The sequence below is a fragment of the Carassius carassius genome, chromosome 1, assembly GCF_963082965.1.
Source record: "Carassius carassius chromosome 1, fCarCar2.1, whole genome shotgun sequence".
In the NCBI taxonomy this organism is placed as follows: domain Eukaryota; kingdom Metazoa; phylum Chordata; class Actinopteri; order Cypriniformes; family Cyprinidae; genus Carassius; species Carassius carassius.
The window spans coordinates 26,848,406-26,870,246 of record NC_081755.1 but is presented as its reverse complement, the minus strand read 5'-3'; the positions used below and the strand labels follow the sequence as shown (position 1 = coordinate 26,870,246).

At 35.6% G+C, this 21,841-nt stretch overlaps 1 protein-coding gene across 1 annotated transcript in view; it reads left to right on the top strand.

Annotated features, from left to right (window-relative positions):
* The window catches only part of ngfra (nerve growth factor receptor a (TNFR superfamily, member 16)), a 39,663-nt gene extending 21,053 nt beyond the window's left edge, over nucleotides 1–18,610 (top strand). The window contains exons 4-6 of the mRNA XM_059553286.1: nucleotides 5,982–6,204; nucleotides 7,166–7,368; nucleotides 14,722–18,610. Coding sequence (XP_059409269.1) covers nucleotides 5,982–6,204; nucleotides 7,166–7,368; nucleotides 14,722–14,774 — 479 coding nt within the window. The 3' untranslated portion in view covers nucleotides 14,775–18,610. The remainder of the gene's footprint in view (nucleotides 1–5,981; nucleotides 6,205–7,165; nucleotides 7,369–14,721) is intronic.
* The last annotated feature ends 3,231 nt before the right edge of the window (nucleotides 18,611–21,841 follow it).

The following is a 21,841-nucleotide window of genomic DNA, read 5'->3' as shown; positions in this document are numbered from 1 at the left end:
TGGTTGCAAGATACAGAAGAATAAGTTCAAAAGTGGTCGCACATTACTGAAGAAGTGCATTATATTTTTCTCACATCATTGTTAATCTATATAATGACTTTACCCTTGTCTGGAAGAGTGTTTAGCCATTTTTTCAGTAATATATTAGACTTGTTATGGACTGAATAAAGTCTATGCTTCATATAGACTGATATAATAACATAGATTGCTCTTTCTATTTGTGTTGTTTTTACAGCAAAACTATCAACGCCCTTATTTTTTATTCTTGAAGCAAACTTTTTGCCTGTAAGGTGATTAGATTTGGAGATTATATGTTGGACTGTTTTGTCAAACATGAGGACATGATGGCATGCTCTTCATCATTTTCTCTGAAAGTCATTGTATAAATTAACATTAGACATTTTGCTTCATTACACTTAATCAGATAAGAGATTCAAGATTGTTCCAAAATATAGCCTAACATACACTTTTGTGGTAGTGCAGTCACAGTAGCGTGAGTACATTTGGAGCACACAAATTTGCCACAATGAACTCGTGGGTTATGTGAATTATCACTTCTATCTCTAGTCAGCACAGACCTCGTTCCAGAATCAAATCACTAAAGGTGCTCTAGCCTTAACTTTTCACCCATCAGTGTTTCTCAAAAAAGTCCCCAGCCACTGCCATCATTTTTGATCATTTTCTCTCAATTTTCATGGCCCCCAGAATATTTTGTTGCATGAATATCTGAACATGCAATACATTCAAATAAAGAACAGAACCTATTTTTTATTTTTATTTGGTGTAGTTAATAATCGATTTTTTAATCTATTTTTCATATTTCTGTCCCTTCTATTGCTATATGGTTATCAATCACTATGTCAATCATTGCAATTTTCGAAAGTGAATCCCATGTTTATATGTGTGTTACCTCTGGTTCTTATCGCAGCATGAAAATATATTTTAATTTATCAAAATTCTAAATGGATCAAATAGCATAGAAAGCACACAAAGAGCCCTCTCCCTTTATAACCACTCAAATCTGTCACTCCTCTTAGTTCACAGCGATCTCACACAGTTCCATTATAATCAACCAAGCTCTCTACAGTACACAATCAATCTTTTATATTGTGTCTACACTTTGTTATAATGAAAGGAGTGTGCAAAACTCTGCATTAAACAAAAACTCTGGCATTTTGAGATATAATGAGTGGATTCCAACTTAAATCCAACAAATTTTTCAAGAAATCCACAGATATGTCTGTAATTGGCTACTCTGCTCAATGCTGCATAAACACTTTGTAAATAGAAACCTCTGATGATCTCCAGAGTACAAACACTGGAGCGTCTGCCAGATCTGTTTTGCCAATATGCTGTTATTACAGCTTCAGCTACTGGACCTCTTTGGTCATTTTTGGTTTGAAGGTGCTCCACACATGCTAGCATGATGAAACTTTTTAATTTTACTAGATGCCGTATCAACACATACATATATACGTACATATATAAACATTAACATTAACTTACAAACATTATTCTCGTCGCTTCATAATGTTACGGTTGAACCACTGATGGCAGATGAACTATTCTGACTATGCTTTTCATACTTTTCTGGACCTTGACAGTGTATTTTACTAAGCAGTCTATGGGACAGTCACAAGCCTCCCGGTTTTCATCCAAAATATCTTAAATTGTGTTCTGAAGATGAACAAAGCTTTTACGGGTTTGAAACGACATCGGGGTAAGTGACAAAGTATCCTTTTAACTTTTATGAATTATGTTGAGAAACCATGAGAAACAAGTGAATAAAGACTGAGAGGGAGAGAGAACTTGAATAATCAGACATTTTTTAATTCAAATAATTATTACTGGCCCATGTCTCCTGTTCTGGGAGAGCAGTGCATGGAGGGAGGGTTGTGTGTGCTTTTCTATCTAGAATGTAAATTTTTTGCTGCACAAAAACTGATTTTATGTCAACATGGAGTGAGATGTTCTCATTAAATAAATCAAAAATGTAAACTATGAAAACATTTTTGTTGACTAAAATAAAAATAAAAACTAGATTACCTGAAAAAAAAAACGAACTAAAATAAAATACAGTCTCATAACTGGGACTAAAATAAAATACAAATCAATTTTACTTGGCATAATATAAAACTAGAGCTAACTATTGTAAAATGAAAACTAACAAAACCTAGACTAAACTGAAAAGACAAACTAAAAACAAAATGTAAATTAAATCTAAATAAAAAAATCTAAATGATAACAAAAACACAAACATGCATAGACAAACAAATAGCCTCAAATTTAAGAACATCTCTATTTATATACATATTTTAAATAACAAATCCTTGTTTAAGACAGATTAATAAGTGTGTGCGCATACATGTGTGTTAATGCTTCCTGCTAGTGTAATTACTGCAGCTAATCAGAGCACTTAACGGCAAAGCTTCTGTTCATTTAGCCATCCATCCGTTCACACACACACACACACACACACACACACACACACACACACACACACACACACACACACACACACACACACACACACACACACACACACACACACACACACACACCCATCAGGCTCTTATCATTCCCCCTCCTGTCTATCACACACTCCCACACACACACACATAAGGAGAGAATAAGGATTGCTGTGTGTGTGACAGTCTTTCGAGAGTGTTTTCTGTTAGATAAAGAGAGCCATTATAACAAACTTGAAAAGGGTTGCCAGATAAGCATTAAAATCCCTTCCAAAAAACAGCACTGTGAGAGGAGGAGAATAAAGACTCCTCATTAAATAAGGCACCCAGCTGAGGGTTAACAAGCACTTCACACTTGGCACCTCGTCACAAAAGCACCCACTTAAGAAGAAAAATGTTTAAAATAAAAAGAGAAGGATTTAAAATTGTTAACCTTTGGCTTGGGTGAGTTTTATAGCCTCTGTCCAAAAAAGCAAATCCTCATTTTCACTCAGGTTTTCAAGCTCAGTCAGGCTGAAAACACATCCACATATCGCAATTTCACATACTCTGTTTTCAATCAGAGAGACATAGAAATAAATAGAGAGAGCACTTCAGAAATCGTTTAACTTTTAGTGCATACTCGTTCAGAAAACAAATGAATGTTTCCTTCAAGAAAGAGGGAGGAGATGGGCTGGGAGAGGTCTTGAGAAGACTGACAGCTACTGAGGGAGAGACAGCAAGTGAAAGAGACTGATAAAGAAAAGAAAGAGGGCTGCTACACATCTTTAGATGCCCACAAGCTCGAAAGGTTTGCAAAGATAAGAAGACTGTGTGTGCATGTCTGCAAATCAATCTAAAAAACTAAAAAATCTCAATCTAAAAAAATGTTCTTTGATTAATTGTTAAACAGCTCACAGCTAAGTCACTTTCATTATGATTATGACTAATATTCAAACATGACTCATATTTTACAGATACTTCATAGACTTTAAACAAAGCAAAAACAATAAGCAAGTAGCCGTGGAACAGAGTAGCTAGTTTCTAGCTTAGCCTAGGTTAGACGTCATACTGAATATGAAGAGATCATGGACTACCTTTGTTTTTTTGATTTTGTACTGTTCTCTGAGGTGCACTTATGAAGTCATCAAGATTTTTACATCAAAAAACATAATTTAGAAACCCAATTCATGATTGGCTAATAGTTGTGTATGATTGACAGCCAACATTATTCACAGATGGACGCTGCTGCGATTTAGGTTAAAGATGCACAAATACTCAGTACATATCAAATGATCTGTAATAACAGAAAAAGCAAAAGTTACAATGTAATAAAAGCAGTTACTCACACTTATGTTGAGACATAACTGTCTGATCCAATATAGTCAATACAGCATCATCTTTTAGTTTGAATCTTTCTGAAAATTCTGTGTTGAATTGTGCCTTGTTTGTTAATGAATCCGTGGTAAAATTAAGTGAACAAACACCCAAGCTTTTAGACATGGTCTGGAACTTCATTAAAAATTAAGTTCATCAAATAGAGTGTATCATATGGTTCCTGACTAGAGCTTTGCTTGCCGCTCGTCATTTACCTTCTACATGCGTGAATCAGTGGGCGGGGCTAAACAGACAGTGATGTATAAGCAGAACGTTGATCTTCTTCTGTGGAGGCGGTGCTTATCCACACTATTACATCATAAAGTGTCACTTTCCACAAACTGTCATTTTGCCAACTGTCTTCAGTATAAGCTATTTTTAGACTAACAACAAAGGTTTGAGTTCTGAAACTTACACAATATTTTTATAATAATGACCTCTTATATGTCGAAAGATCAAGGCAATTGATTTCTCAGTTTATGACCCCTTTAATACATATGTTTTGTTAGCTGAATGATGGGTATGTTGTTTAAACAACAGTACTATCCATTGAAAGCACTATACTTCTATTCCTCACAGTCTTGTTTTCATTCCTGTGTGCTACTCTATCTCTATAGGGTCTATAGGGACGTCCACACCACACCGATAACGATATCACTGGAATCACTTTTAGAATGGCTTTTGGCTTTGGAACATAGTGGCTAAATGTTTTGTCCATATTAGCTCTTTCTCCGGCATTGACGAGTTATCTCGTCATTTAGAAAACAACGCTTCCCCGCCAAAGATGTTTTTACAGCTTTTCGTGTTTTCACTGTTATACACTCGGGGGCGCTATTACACATATTCTGAACGAGTACAAAACCTCCCGAACAAAAACACATGTGAACAGGACGGAGAAACCAGCGATTTTCTCCACTTTCTGCTCAAAATTATGAAACCTACCTATATCAAGTGTTGATAAAAAAGAATGCTTTAAGGTAGAATAAAACTGATTTTTATTTTTTATTTTAAAGTAGAGGCTCTGATCTTTATTTTGGTGTATTGCAAATTGAAATATTCATACAGAAAAATATACTGGAGGCCATCAAATTTGAGTGAAAATCATCAAAATCACTGGCGGTGGCTGGCAACTTAAAAAAAAATGCTGGTGGGGAAAGATTTAATCAAAAGCGCTGGTTCTTAAATGGCACCTCCCACTTTATTTCCTCCTTTAGCTAAGTTTCTTGTGAATCAAACCAAAATTCTTGCAAAAAGGTTCTCTGTTTCAGCACTGCTCAATCAGTCATGCATATGGCCGCTTTGGAAGAGCAAATGAGGCGGAGGATGTTTTAGACAGTCATGGCAACGTGAAGACCTCCTGTTGAGCCAGATCGAACCCTGTCACCACCGATTTTACAGCCATGAAATATATGAACCATAACAATCTCCACTCGATTCTGGACACTTTTCTTTAGAAAGAGTGAAGATTTCAACAGCAAAAAAAGGAAAGTTGTGTGTGTGTGTATAAGTTCAACAGTTGGGTTCTATAAGTAAAAGCCATTTATTTATTTCCTCCATAGAGATATTTATTTAGCTTTCAATTAAAACGTACTGAATTTCTGACTTAAAGTCAATAGCATTATAATGCACCATCATTAATTATACAGTACAAATACAGTAATGTATTATTAATAGTTTTACAGTAAGTACTTCAATTTAAACCAAAAGTTTGTAATGTGATTAATCTCAGAGCTGCTTTATTTGGGTTTTAATGATTATGGAGAAAATAAATAGTGAAAATACTTCCGACACAAAGGCCTCTGAAAAAGTGGACGGCCACTGTTGTGCTCTATTGGGAGCTGGAAGGAGTTTATGGGGGGGTTGCCTTTGTATAAATTATGCATCAAATCAATAGAGAGAGGAAGAAAGATAAAAAGACAAATAGTGCCTTTAGTGGGTGAAAAGGGCTATATATCATATAACACCATCCAGACAGCCATTGGTCAATTTTACACCTCCTACTTATGGTCTCATTAGGTTCAGTTCAATATCCCATTTACATTTTAGTTTACATAAATAGTTGAATTCTGTTTGGATGTAACAGCAGATTGCAGAAGTTTTCAGCATCAGTTTGCATCTATGTCCAGTCATTCAGATTGTATTTCTTTCTTTTTCTAGATCCGTTGAGTCCTACCTATCCTGCTTCCACTAGTGATTCCAGTTTGTTCGTCACTGATCCGAACCGTTTGTGGAGCCCCAACCCTGGAGGGGATGCCACCACACCCAAACCCAGCTCCCCTCATTTCATTGGCAAGGGGCTAAATGAGAACCTGATTCCCATCTACTGCCCCATCCTTGCAGCGGTCGTAGTCGGCCTCCTGGCTTACATAATCTTCAAGAGGTGAGCAATAGAGAGGAAAAAAAGCAACAACTTAAAGACGTAAGAACAGAATGAAATGATAGAGGACACTGATAGGTGGGGAATAATTCAGGCCTGGTCTTAATATGTACTTATCCTGGATTTTTAGATTAAACCTCATGCTGTGTTCCAGTCATTTTGACCTGGAGAGGATATTCTTTTTCCTGAAAATGCTAGTTAATGTTATCACATTATGCTGAACAACTGCACCCCCAAACTGGATAATTTTCTTAGTTTTTTGGGGGTGGGGGGGTTTCCCCCACCATGTTACACTTCTGGTGTTCCCGGTCAAAAATAACCATTGCTTAAAATCTGTAAATCTGCTATATTATCACTGAATCTTGGATTCAATCCTTTTGTCAACTTGTTTTCATTTAAATTTTAATTTTCATTAAAAACTTGGTGTATAAGCTCAGCTCAGTGTTGCAAAAATAAATACAAAACCTGTAATAATTGAAAAAAAAAAAAAACAAGATGACAAAAAGATTAAATGCAAGATTTGGTGATAATATAGCATAATGACCAACCAATTTTTACAAGGCCCTTGAAACCTTTATGTATAATGCATTATAAAAGTAGTTTTAATGCATCAATTATGCCTTGTAATGCACAATATAATGCATCTCATGAATAATTGTAACCACAGTTAATACATTATAACACTTATACTATGCATTTTAAAGTCAGTTGTACGACAAGATAGAAATGAAATTATTTTAAAAAATCTAAATAAATTACATTGAGAAAAATAGTAATAAAGACAGACATATTAGCTAAATAGGTGGTGGTATAAGACATATGGTAATAAAGACATATTTAGGCATATTAAAAAAACACCACTGTGCAAGCATATGTGTTTGTTGTTGAAAATGAAAGCTGCTGATGCTTTCCTCTCATTCATTACTTTCATTTGTACTGTACTTGTGCATATGTTACCTTCCAGGTGGAACAGCTGCAAGCAGAATAAACAGGCAGCTAATAATCGCGCAGCCACAGCCAATCAGACACCATCTCCAGAGGGAGAGAAGCTGCACAGTGACAGCGGCATCTCAGTGGACAGCCAGAGTCTGCAGGAGCAGCAAGCGCAGACTCAGACGCAGACGCAGGCGCAGGCCCACACACAGCTGCATGCAGCAGAGCAGATCGGTAAGATCACGAGCTAAAGACAGGGTTAAAGAGGATTATTGGCATTTCTGCACAAGTCTAAATAACGGACAGTTAGTTTCAAGCACACTGTCCTCTAACGCAAGCTTTTGATTAAGCCAGTGTCACTTTATACTGTGCATTTTGCAAATATTACTCCCATACTTCTCACTTCTTTTGTGTGTATCTTTATTATCTCTTTCCCTGTCCCATCTCTCAGATCTTTTTTTACGTTCCACTATCTTATACACTTGGCTTTTCCATGTTAGGCTGTTTGTGGATGACACAGTTGACACGTTTATCATTCAGATCTTAAAAGGAAAAGGAAGTCGAAAACTGCATAGATATATATGCACAAACCCTGAAAATAAACCCAAGAAGTACTTTCTTACATTCCAGGGAAATCTCTAAATCACTTGTGAGCTGTTCAATAATATTTAAAAGACCATGAGACGGCGGCAGTTATAGTTCCCTAGTTCCTTCGCACAGGACTGACGCCATGGGGACGAGACAGGGAGGAATTACAGCTCAACAATAAAGTGGCCATGTTGATTCAACCTGGCAGAAAGTGCTGGGAAGGATGTCAAACATCTTCACTGGGGACAAATGGTCTCGGTTGGGAGAGCATTAAATGTATGCATATCACTTGATGAAATTGATTTAGCACAAAAAAATTTATTTAAAGGTGCTGTGTAACATTTGCGCCACTAGTGGATCCAAAAGGAACAGCAGAAAAAGAAAAAAAAATTGCAAAATGGATTTCCCAAACACTCTATTCGTCTTGCCTAGGAAAAGAAGAAAGACAAAGAAAATCCAGCAATGCAAGGGCATACAATATCTAAAGCAGTGTGCTGTATGGTGTCTTTCTGAGTCAACAGTCTTAGAAAAGACTTTTAAAACACAAAATAATTAAAAGATTAGTTCACTTCCAGAATAAAAAAATCTGTGACAGTTTACACGTCATCTAAGATGTTCATGTCTTTCTTTATTCAGTCGAAAAGAAGGTAAGGTTTCTGAGGAAAACATTCTAGGATTTTTTTCCATATAGTGGACTTCAATGGAGATCAGTGGGTTGAAGGTCCTAATTGCAGTTTCAATGCAGCTTCAAAGGCAACTACACTGTCCCAGCCCCAAAATAAGGGACTTACCTAGTGAAACAATCATTATTTAAAAAAAAATAAAAATAAAAAAATAATAATAATTAATTATTAATAATAATAATTTATATACTTTTTAGCAGGGGTGCTGCTATGCTTTCTGGGCCCCCTGAACAGCATATTGACCTGGTTTTTAACTCCAAATGCTCATCTTACACTAGCTCGACTTCACGCATTGTGTAATCTCGTTGGAATGGTCATGCGTGGTTAGTTCTTTGTCTGTGTACTTCGGTTCAAAATGGTAGGGTAGGGCGAAAAACTAGATCTCGCTAGTGCAAGATGAGCATTTGTGATTAAAAAGTATATACATTTTTATTTTTATTTTAAAAACACAGATTGTTTCACTAGATAAGACCCTTATTCCTCGGCTAGGATCCTGTAGAGCCCTTTGAAGCTGCACTGAAACTGCAGTTTGGACCTTCAGCCCGTTGATCCCCATTGAAGTCCACTATATGGAGAAAAATCCTGGAATCTTTTCCTCAAAAATCTTAATTCCTTTTCGACTGAAGAAAGAAAGACAGGAACATCTTGGATGACATTGGGGTGAGTTAATTATTAGGACATTTTTGCTCTGGAAGTGAACTAATCCTTTAACTGGTGCTTTTGAGGAAGAACTAATCACTGTTTTTTCTTTGTGACTAAGGCCTGCAAATATCACAGAACAGAGAAATGAAAGATCATGATATTGGCATCAGTATAGTCTGTTTACAAAGAGAGGTTAGTACATAAAACAGTTTATTAAATATTAAAATGTCAAATATCAAATGTTCCACATAACTGTATGTGTGTGTGTGTGTGTGTGTGTGTGAGAGAGAGAGATAGAGAGAAAGGGAAAAAGAGAGAAAGTACTGGCCAGAGTGAATCACTACGGATAAAAGCACCTTCTTAATGAATAAATAAATAGAAGCATTTTCATTTGCATTTATTGAAAATGGTTCTTTGAGCAAAGGGTGCTAAGTTAACCTGTCATACATACATCAGTCCGCTTTGAAAAAGAAAGAAAGAAAGAAAGAAGGACATCAGCACAGGCATTGATGAAAGAGATGATCAGACTATTGAGTTCAGACCCAATTCTTGGATTTTGGAGATGAGACTTACAACATTCTTGAGAGGGTGCAGCAATGCATCATGGGAGCTGGGTGGTGAATAGTGATGGGTTTGGGGGGAGGAGATGCAACCTTTGCAAAGAAAGAGGAAAACAAAAACAAGAGTGTCAGGAATGTGAAGCAGACCCTTGAAACAACACCAACATAGAGGCCCAGGATACAACAAAACACATACAGGTCACATTTGCACTGAGATAATCATAAGATTGTTTGCGTTGTGAAATCACATTTAAGCATGTCCTCCCAAAGTCCCAAAGTTCTCACTACCATTTTACTTTTAAGATTTTTTATTATTATTATTATTATTATTATTATTATTATTTATTACTGTATAATAAAGTAATTATTTACTAGAATATAATGGTAAATAAAAAAAAATCATATACATTACAGACCAAAAGTTTGGAAACATTACTATTTTTAATGTTTTTGAAAGAAGTTTCTTCTGCTCATCAAGCCTGCATTTATTTGATCAAAATTACAGAAAAAAATGTAATATTGTGACATATTATTACAATTTAAAATAATTGTTTTTAAATTTATTATACTTTAAATTATCATTTATTTCTGTGATGCAAAGCTGAATTTTTAGGATCATTATCACATGATCCTTTAGAAATCATTCTAATATGATGATTCATTATCAAAGTTGGAAACAGTTCTGCTGCTTAATATTTTTTCAGAACATTTGATACTTTTTTAGGATACTTTGATGAATAAAAAGTAAAAATAAAAAAAAAGAAGCTATGTTTTTAAAATATAAATATTTTTTAATAACAATATACACTACTGGTCAGTAATTTGGGGTCAGTAATTTTTTTCTTTCTTTTTTTTAAAAATAAAATCAATACTTTTATTCAGCAAGGATGTGTTAAATTGATAAAAAGTGATAGTAAAGAAAATATATTATTAGAATATATATTATTATAATTTTTTTTTTTTGAATAAATGCAGTTCTTTTTAACCTTTTATTGATCAAATATATTAGACAGCAGAACTGTTTCCAACACTCATAATAAATCAGAATATTAGAATGATTTCTAAATGATCATGTGATAGACTGGATGTTACATGTGACTCTGGAGTAATGATGCTGAAAATTCAGCTTTGCATCACAGGAATAAATTATTTGAAGTATATTCAAATAGAAAACTATTATTTTAAGTTGTAATAATATTTCACAATATTACATTTTTTTCTGTATTTTTGATCAAATAAATGCAGGCTTGATGAGCAGAAGAAACTTCTTTCAAAAACATTAAAAATAGTAATGTTCCAAACTTTTGGTCTGTACTGTAAATATATATATATATATATCCAAGTACGTTTTTATTTTTTCATATAATGAAAGTCAGTGGTAACCAAAACTGTATGGAATGAAAATAAATTAAACTATTGCCTTTTAGTTTATTTCTATGTAATTTATCTTTCACATCAACATTTGTTTGCTCCTTTTCTCTTCGCTGTCTGTCCTTCAGGATCACAGTGGCATATTCTGTCAGTCTAAACTCACATATTCACACATGCATTCACACACATAATGTACCAATGTCAGCCAGAACACTTGTGATTTTTCCTAAAGGTTTTTCTGGCAGTCCCTCCTTTATTTCTCAAACATGGCTACTGTAAACACACAGGCACCAGCTGTAAACAAATTAGTGGCAAGGGTCTATATCTTCAGTCCACAGTGCCAAGAGTGTTTTGCGCTCATAGCATCTGTCTTCTAATACAGTACATATAAACATTTATTTTCATTTTAAATGATGTTTAGAAGTATTTTTAATTGATTTATCAATGCCCTTATTTCTATACAATTCACTATGGGGTTTAAAATGGCCAAATGTAAAAGCTTTTAGAAGGTTTAAGAAACCACCGCCTCTTTAGCTGATAACATCAATGTCAGTTTCATCTTGCACCACCAGACTTTTGTCTAATGGCATCAAGTGCCCGTTGCATGTTATTTTGCCCAAGAACCATCTAAAGGTCTGTCAAGTAAAATGAATGACAAGTAAAAACCATACATTTTAGTTTTTACAAGTCTTACTTAAAGGTTTGTCTAAAATTGTCAAACCTGCCGGAAATGAAATAGAATCAGATTGAAGCTGCAGATTTATAGATAGCACTTTCTAGTTTTGTGTGCAAAACACTGTAGATGGTCAGTGAACATCTTTTTAAGGCTAGAGAAATATGCACTGGCCAGACAGTCTGACAGTAAGACTGGCTCATTAGGAGCTGTTGTATGACAAATCGCAGGATGACTTTAGACCTACTGGTGCGTCAGTGCCTGCATTTTTTTGATCTACCAACAAGCTGCCAATAAGCATCAGCTACAAATGTTTGCTGCTGCTTCTACGGAATCATTAAAACATTCAGACGACCCACATGGTGTGCCCAGAAATGTGTGCAGATGTTTTTTTTTTTTAGCTAATAGGGCGAACTTGTTAAAGCACCCACAAGCCCAGTGAATGTGCTGCAGAATCAGCAGTTCCTGTCTGTACATATCTATTCATTTTAATCTTAGTTATAGAGTCTCTGGTCTTTGTTGTCTGTTGCCGTCAATTAGAAGTGACAAATAACTTGATTAACTGGTGTAAATGTGCTGTGTCATTAGTTCAGAAGGAGGTACCAACAGACCGTAAGCAGTTAGTGCTGGTATACCAGTATTTCTTTCTCCCTTCCTCTCTGTCACTCTCTAGCAACTCTTACTTTTCTAAGCTTTCACTATACTCTAGGGAATGAACGAATGGATGAGTGGATATCACAGGAGATGGATGAAGGTGAAAGGGTATTTAATTTTTTAAAGGAATTCAGTCCTCTTCGATTCAGGCACTTGTGATCGCATGGATCCACACTTTGCTCAACATGAAGATCAGTCATGCCATCTGCCAAGGTCTGAGCAGCTAATCGGGAGAGTCGGGACAATTCCCGTCGGGCTGTGCCTCATTTGAGCTGGGCGAAGGCTGGCAATACAGCATGAACCATAGCAAATTTCAAGCACCGTTTTTTGATATCACTATGCTTTTCTTCCTTTCTATATATACACATTTCAGATTCATTCTCATTCATCTGAATGCCCCATTTTCCCTTCTGTCAGTGCAGGTTTAACACTGACATTTGGAGCTTTTTTCTTCATGTAATTCCAAACCTGTATGACTTACTTTCTTCTGTGAAACAATAAAGATATTTCAAATAAATAGAAGATACAAAAGAAAGTCAGACACATAGATTTGGAATAACACCTTTTAAAGGTACATGTCCCTCGCCTCTCTTTTTACATCTATTTACATTTGATACAGTTCAAGAATTTTCTGTGCAGGGGAGTTTTTATTTAACATTTTATTATTATTATTATTAAAAAATGAGTCAAAATCTGAAACAGTCCATTGCCTTTTGTATGTGCATATATTTGCATATAGTCTGCATAATATTGCTGAACTATATTTAACTGTGAATGAAAAAGCCACATTGAAATATTATGTTTGCTATTTACCCTACGCACATTTTCTCACACTTTCTCAGTGCTCTCGGAGTTGCTCTCGAGCGTAATGCTTGGACAGAACTACCCTCGGTAGGCCGAGAGAATGAGATTTCAAAATACCGCATCCCCCACTGAGGACACTGAAAATGTAGGACGCCCCTCATGGGACAAAAGACTGTAGCATTTCCGGGTTTGATAGAAAGTGTGAATAGAATATCATAAACAATCTCCAGTTTGATAGGTATGCTTTTGGGTTAAGTTGTATTTTACCCCCCAGAAATCTAAATTTGTTTTTACTGAGCACTACAGTAATTTTTTTGTAATTTTATTCTTCTTGTTTATAGTTTATAAGGAATTAATCCTAGATTTTCTATTGAGTGGTCTTGGCATGTCTTACCTCTGTAAAAAAAATTTTTTAATTTAATTTTAAACAGAAGACTTTTGTTTCTCCAGTGGGTGGGTATGACCACATTTGTCTCCATAGACTGCTATGATATCATTTACAAGACGGGAAAAAGTATTTTTCTGTATTACACAACTGGCACAGCTCTGTATTGCTCCAGACACAAAACGGTACCTCAGGACTAAAAGCCTACTTGCAGCATTCCGGAACTGTTTCCATGGCATCCCACAATTGACAACAGATTGAAGGGTTAGTGGGAAAATGAGGCATTTGTGTCTCAGGCTGAATGCAGTAGTGATTGCAGTTAAATGGTTAGGGCAGACAGAGAGGAACGGGATGCTCAAAGCTCCAGGGGGACTGCTTGCTGCTCGCCTCAAATTGGCTAAAAATGGAACCTGCATGTTATTTAGAGAGAAAAAGTTTTCAGTTTTTTATTTTGACATGACATGAGGCAGTGCATTATATTTCTCTGTAAAGGATTATTTAGTACACACCAATAATAACTCTTCTAATCATTTTTCTATATTCATAACTGAAGATGTGTGATCCATGACTAGTCGACACAGATACAAATTGTCAAACATTATTAGAATAAACTGGAAGTCCCCTAGTGTAATATTCTGTAATGTTCAATGTTCACTTATAGGGAAGTTACTGTGACATTGCTTTAAGTTATTCATTAGTCAAAGAACTACAGTCAAACCACAATTTTGAAAATGATCTACACAAGCAAAAAAAAAAAAAACCCTTACTACATTGAGGCACTATTTGTGTGGTACATTAAACAAAAATGCTGTACATTAGAGTGACAACATAAAATGGCAGTTTTAACACTTACTATATATATATATATATATATATATATATATATATATATATATATATATGACTGACCTAATATTTTTGGATAGTTGTTTGTGTGTGTGTGTGTGTGTGTGTAATTACAAAAGAAATATTGGTGTGCACTATTAATCCTGTATAGAGACATTTTATGCAGTCAATTAAGTAATTTGGGACAAATCAGCACTATTTAACTATAATTTAGTTTCAGGAACAAGTGTTTAAAATGAATCCTTTGAATGAACCCCAGGATTCACTCAAATGAATGGTCAAAGACAGAGAAGATGGTTTAAATTAGTAAATAATAAATAATTATAGTCACTGACATCTAACCATGAACCACTAACATTTTCTTTCTCTTCATTCCTCTAGTGGTGAGAGTGGATGGAGGGGCTCAGCCTGACTCCCCCCCACCTCAGGCCTAACCAGTGAGGAAGAGGACGCTATGTTATCAATATAACAATAAAGAGAGGATGTGAGGTTGGAGTGAAGGAAACAAGGAAGCAGAAAGAGGAGAATGGAGGAGCGAAGCCATGATGGCCATCCAGCAAGGAACGCAGAGACAAAGACCTTTGATCCTTTTAATCCCAGCAAGGACTATTCATTGATGAGCCGGTTCAACAGCACCAATGGATCCATATCAGCGATCAGACTCACGGGCTTAAAATAGCTACTTCTGAATAAACGTAAGCCTATTACCCTGAAGAAAGTTCACCATAATGTATACTGAAAGCCACCACAAACTCTGCTGAATGTTTAACATATGCTGGGTTTCTCAGATGTATTAATGTGCCCTTGTGACACAAACTGTGGATGTCCCGGGCTTCATAAGAGGAAGCAAAGAGACGTTAACACAAGCTTCACGGATATCACGCAACTTAGCAGCCGCACCATGGTTCCTCCACCTGGAGCCTTCTTCCTGATCTAATAAGGATTTCGTTTTTGCCTTATCTTTGAAGTATTAATTGATTTTGTCTAGAACATCAAGGCCCTTTTTTAAATCAGAATCATACACATTTTCAGGGGTGTGATAAAACTTTGGAGAGGTTGTTTGCAGTTAGTGCAGAACTACCAGTCGCCATCTAGTGTCAAAGCAGCTGATCACAGGTCAGCGTTTATGGGCAACAACTCACGACTGTGACATTTGCTGACCTTTAATAATGTAATGACTCAGATCTATACTCAGCTCGCCTTCCTTTTTCTCTCTTTCACAACCTTTTCTCTATAAAACACACACATAGCGTATCATATTCCCTGCCTTCCTCAAGTTACTGCAGTTTAGGTTTCATTGCCTAGATCTTCTCGCCTTACCCCTTCAGAAATCTGAGTCACAGTGCAAAGAGAAACCAGAACTAAAGATCTACGCAACTATTTTCATGCCATCATGCACTCCTAGAAGTAATCACCGTGTTTATGTCCTACCATCAATTCAGGTTTGATAAGGATTTGGTTTGGATTTAACTTAGCAGCACGTGTTCGTTAATGATTCCTGTAATGATTCTTTTAGTACTTTTGAGGAAACCTTATCGACCACATTAATAATTTGTCTTAACTATTTACTAAACAAAAACTATAATATTTTGCTAATATAAAGTTTCTTCAAGTTTAAAACTTAAAACTCCAAATGTGTATCTTTAACTACATATTGTCATATGAATAACCAATAACTACACTGATTTAAAAAAATAAATAAAAAATCTATATATTTTTTTCTTAGACTCTACAATCAATGATTCTTACTGTAGCTCTTGATGAGTCATCTGTCTAGGTTTTCTTCATCTTTTGTTGCCACATTTGCTCTTTCTTTCTCACTCTTTGTCTTGGTTACATGATTCATTCCGTGAATGCAGATGCAGATTCAGATGCTATAATGTGGTTTGAATTACTCAACCATCTCAGCAGTCATGAGCTGGAAGTTGAGAGAAAGAGAGCTGGTCAAAGGATGCATCACTGACCTGGACTAAGGGGCAATAAAAAGGACCTTAACATTATTATATAAGCTTTAGAGTAAATCGGAATGGTCTAACCAAACAAACAAATTAACATACAACAAAAACAGAACAACAAAAAATAGTCTTTGCTTCCTGTTTTCTATCTATCCAATGGATATTGAACTCGTGAATAGACTTAAGGGACCTAACACAGATACTCCATAGCGCATCCACACACACACACACACACACACACAGTATCTAATGGACTGTCTTTCATTGCATTTCTAATGCGCGCACTGTCAGGCTCTGGAATAAACATGAGAGGCATTAGTGAGACATTCCTGTCAGGCAGGTCGTAATTACCCCTGAAGCTTTCCGTTTTTCTTCCCCACAGTCAGTTCACTCTCTCTGGGATCCGCACTGCTCGGATTCCCTTCCCTGGAGCTCTGACTCTCCATTCAGGGACTCACCGTCCAACTTTTCTACTCTCAGCTCCACTTATATTCCTAGACTCTTAAAAATAGAGTCCAAAATATGTTTTCACAGTGCTGGAACTTAAGAACCATTTTGGGTTCCCCAAAGAACCTTTTAGAGTTTAGTACACTCTACATTTCTAAAGAACCTCTTTCCACTTGAGAGAACCTTTTGTGCAATGGAAAGGTTCCATGAATGGGTTCTTAATGGAGCAATTAAAGAACCTTTATTTTAAAGAGTGTACATCAGTGAGTAATCTATAGGAAATCACATTTTGATACAACAACCCCATGCAAAATCCATTTTAAGCAGGTAGATGTATTTTGGAACATTGCCAGTCTTTAGCTGGTTGCCCTGCCAGCTTTGTTCAAGCCAACTTGACCACCTTTAGCTGGTATGACCAGATGGTAGCTGTTTCCTGGTGGTTTTCTGACTACCATGTTAAAACAAAAGCTACCAGCTTAAGCTGGATTTTCCAGCCGGGCCATTATTCCTGTACTCAATGCAAATTACTGACTGGTTTAAACTATTAGACTCTAATTCAGTTCCCACTTGAAGTCATGCATTACCTTAAAGTTTGATATATGAGTTGGTGGAACATCGCTGCCTCCTGCTTTTTTGGCAGGCAGGTTGTCGGCTCCATCAGCTTTTATATGGCTTTAGTAGCATGCATCTCCCCTGGAGCTGCGTTTTCCATTAAATCAGGCAGCGAAGCATATCATTGGCTTCTGGAGTTGCTCGCATGCTAGTGTTTAATGCACATCATGGGTTGAACATTCACTCGTGGGGCATTTTCGCTGATGTTTGTTCTGATATTAGCCTACTTGAGAGAACCTGATGAGATCAAGATAAGATCTCACGGTCTGTCTGCGGGAATGCGCTGAGAACAGACTGGCTTGTGCTTATCCCATGCTTTGATTCTTAACAAAGAGCAGAGAAGTTGGCAGACATAGAGACATAGAAAGAGTTGTGATGACAATACAATAAAATTCTGAGTGATTGATGCTTCTCAGTGGGCGGTGATGTGAGTATACTATATCGAAAATATGGCTATATTTTCATAGAATGTTAAATTGATTGGTTGTCGTAATGTGTTCTGAGAATATAAAGTGTGAGGGAGAGCCTTTTACCACGTGTTTCACATATAAACCAGACGACATGTGCTTGGCATCTACAAGGTGTCAATGCATCAATCAATCAATCAGTAAGCATCTAAATGAATTGAAGTTAACAGGTGGATGGAGTCTTGAATCAGTTCCCTGGAATGTGCCAAAGTTGCCATACATAAAACACCTCCACATTAAATGTCCACTTAAATGGTCATAAATCCATTTGTCAGCCAGAAAGTGTATCGGATGAAAACAAAACTTCTTTGCAATATATTCACATACTAAAAAACTCCATCCTTGTCCCTCCATCTTTATTAATTTCTACTTGAGTAATTCTTTATTTCTTTATAAACAGAAGTTTTTTTTGTTTTTTTAAAAAAAAATAGATTTATTCTTTGAGAGCAGTATTTTATAGAGACAGTTTACTTTCGTAGCACTTAAAAAAGATTGAATTTGAACACTCAAAGAGTGTCCATCACCAGAAAGTGCCTGTGGATTTTGTCAGGTGTCTTTGAGCAGTGTTCAACAAGTCTGATTTTATGTTAAATGTTTATGTTATCTATTTTTATTCTGTGTGTTAAGTGTATGTGATAGTTGTTTTGCCTTCGTTTTTTATCTCGTTAATCTTTAGTTATAAGTAAATGTTGATTTCAAAATAGTATGTCATTATCCAGGTAAAATACATCCAGGTGAATGTTATCTATTATTCTGTTTCTGAGAAATGCCTACACTGCAAAAAAAAAATCCTTCTTGTTTTGTATTTTCGTGTTGTTTAAAGGTAAAATATCTAAACATCCTTGCTTGAGAAACAAAACATTTTCAGAGAATTTATGTTGAATTAAGTTTCTTACATCATTTGCATATATATGCTTAAAAAAAAAAACATATATATATATATATATATATATATATATATTCTCGTTTTAAGCATAAACAACACAATTATGTTAGATTTATGCTTAAAACAGTTTACTAATTGGGTAAGTAAAATGTAATTAAATAAATATATTGTCTGAAAGTGATTTTATTTTGCTTTATGAATGTTTAGAAACCTTCTTGGAAAAGAAGACAAAAAACTGATTAGGAATTAAGACATTTATTTTTTTGCAGTGTAAAAACACAAATGCCGTATGTGTTATGTCCATCCCATTGCGGGAATAGATGATACATCCTCCCAAAAAACTGAAAGTATCATATAAATGTCACTGGTAATTTACATCAGACCACTCTATGCATTCACCTCACAGTGCAACCTAATTTACGAATCTTTGAGCTCTTCACCCATAAGCCTAAATATTGGCAATATTTGATACATTTTGTGTTTTACGGATATGTTGATATAAAAGGGATTGTACTTTAACTATTAGTTGAAATAGAGACTATATCACATTTAAGAGACTTGCCTTAGGATATTAGGAAGAACCTCCACATGATGCTTTATAAAATCAATTCCCCGTTCAGTCTCCAGTAGAGCTGAATGTTCTCTGTATGTAATCCATGCTGTACACTGCATTGTGTAAATTGTTTCCTGGAGTTGTTATGACAGTACACTTATGTAACAAGAAATTAAAGCATTAGAATTCTATTAAATAAAAACCAAATATGACTGCTACCACAGTCTGTTTCCATTATTAGCTGTGCACTATTCTCCCAACATACAGGATTTAAAAAAAGAAATAAAAATGATTCACCTGGCAAGATTAACACGATTTTATGCCCATATCATGAGCAACGGCTTATATAAAACATCAAATATCAAAATATTAATGGCTTCAGTGTAGTCATACTAGTGAGTGAGTCTGGCCCTTATAACTCAGATTGTTCTGACTAAAGGCTGACGTCGTCTGAAGGAAAAAATACCCATAATTAAATTTTTAGACACCCTGTTTTGATTTGTCATGTGAAGACCCTGGGAAACATGAATCAGGCACCAAACTCATGATCCATGGTTGAAGTTATTCAGTGGTTCAACCTCTATATGGTCCTTAGAGGCTTCACAACTAAGACTAGCCCCAAATCCAGACCTCGCCATTTCACATGAACCAAAACAAAGCCCTTAAGATCTGCACCCCAGTAACAACATAGGCCAAGCATCAGATTGCTTCTGTAAAACTAAGTGAAATTTGCTGTGCTGAGAATTCAAGAAGGCATGAAGAATTAAACAGCACAACTTTATTGTCCTTTTAGCAGCATGCACATTTGAAGTTTATTATTGCATTGTTCTTTCAGTGTGAAGGCAACAAATAAATGGAAAGAAACTATTCCAGATGTACGTTTATTAAATTAGTCTCTCACTTTTCTAAAACGACCTTTGACATAAAAAAATCGGCCAGGTCACTTCATCTCTATGGGAAGTGAGAACTGTTTTAAATTCTGTCAGAAAATGTCTGAAACTGGCAGAACAGCATGACTACAAAATATGTTTGGACCAAGTGTTTGCCAAACCACAGAACAAAGCACATCCATGTGCTTCATTAGAACCAGCTTTTGAGCCAATGCAACGGTAACACTGTTTGCATTTACGCAGAAACCCAAAGCACACTTTTACTGATTTTATATATATAAAATGCACTTTCACATAAATTGTGGGCACACATTATTTTAAATATTAAAGGCAATATTATTGTTATTTTAAAAAATAATAATATCTACAATATATAAATTTACAAATGAATTGGATCAGACGGTGAAATACATGTAACACTTTTATGTATACTATATACAGTATATGTGTTTATTTGTTTATAATGTGCATACACAATTTGTTCTTGTCTACAAAACAAATTTGAAGTACAAGCCTTTATCAAAAGGTTTGTGAGAAATAAATCCAGTAAAGTGTGTTCAAACTCCTGATTGTTGGTGTATGTTAGCATTTAGACACGCTTATACACCACCTACACAGCCCCATAACCACTGTGTGTGCAAACCGCTCGAGAGAACAATGCTTGCACAAGAACCAGTGCTTTACAAAGCCTGTACATCAGAGCCTTTACCCACTGATGGTTGTCAGCAGGCTTGTAGACAGTGATGAGCAGCAGGGTGTAAGAGATAAGCTTCACTGTCACTGCCTTCACTTTCAATTAGATTAGCAAAACAAACCAACTACCACAGCAAAATGTAGTCACTAATCGAATAATTCGTCCCTTTTTTGTCCTTAACCCTCATATACTTAGGAAGGACCATGAGTCAGCTAAAACTTGAGATTAAAAGATTAAAAGCTGTCATAAAAAGGGGCCTTAACGATGCTGAATTATATTCATTTTGGCAAAGCAAAGATTTGCAAAGTGAATAATGACGTCATTGAATCTGTCCATAGAAACTCATACAGACAAACCACTGCCATTATTAGTGAAAGGAAGCCAAAGAGAAAGAGAAAGAGACAGACAGAGGTGGAGATATGCAGAGAAGTGGAAAACAAATGGGTAGATGGTGAATAAAAAAACTGGTAACACTTTATTTTGATAGTGCACTTGAGACATTCTCCTAACTATAAGTCATTTTGCGAGTACATGTCAGCTACCAGTCATTAGGGTATTGGGAGACCGTCTGCTTAAAATCTTCTAGCACCAGTAGCGGCTCCTGACCGTAAATTTAGGTGGGGCAGATTCTTGGTCGTAGCACTTATATTTGAAAAACATTTCATAAACTTTATATTCTAATCTTTGAACACATGGGGAAATCTTTTTGGCAGAGATGTACTTGCATTATCCTGTGGGCGGTGCGCAAATGTTGATTGACAGGCTCTTAAAACAGTATAAAATGCTATATTATAATTGCCTTGATATAGCATTTATTATCTCCAAATGTTGATTTAGAATCTTACAAGTTATGGAGCCATTCGTGAAGATCATATGTCCATTCTCAGAATAATAATAATAATTATAACAATAATAAAAAACACATTTAAAATAAAGGATTTATACTTAGTTAATTTGATCCACTACTCACTTAGAAAACAACAGACATGCCAACTAG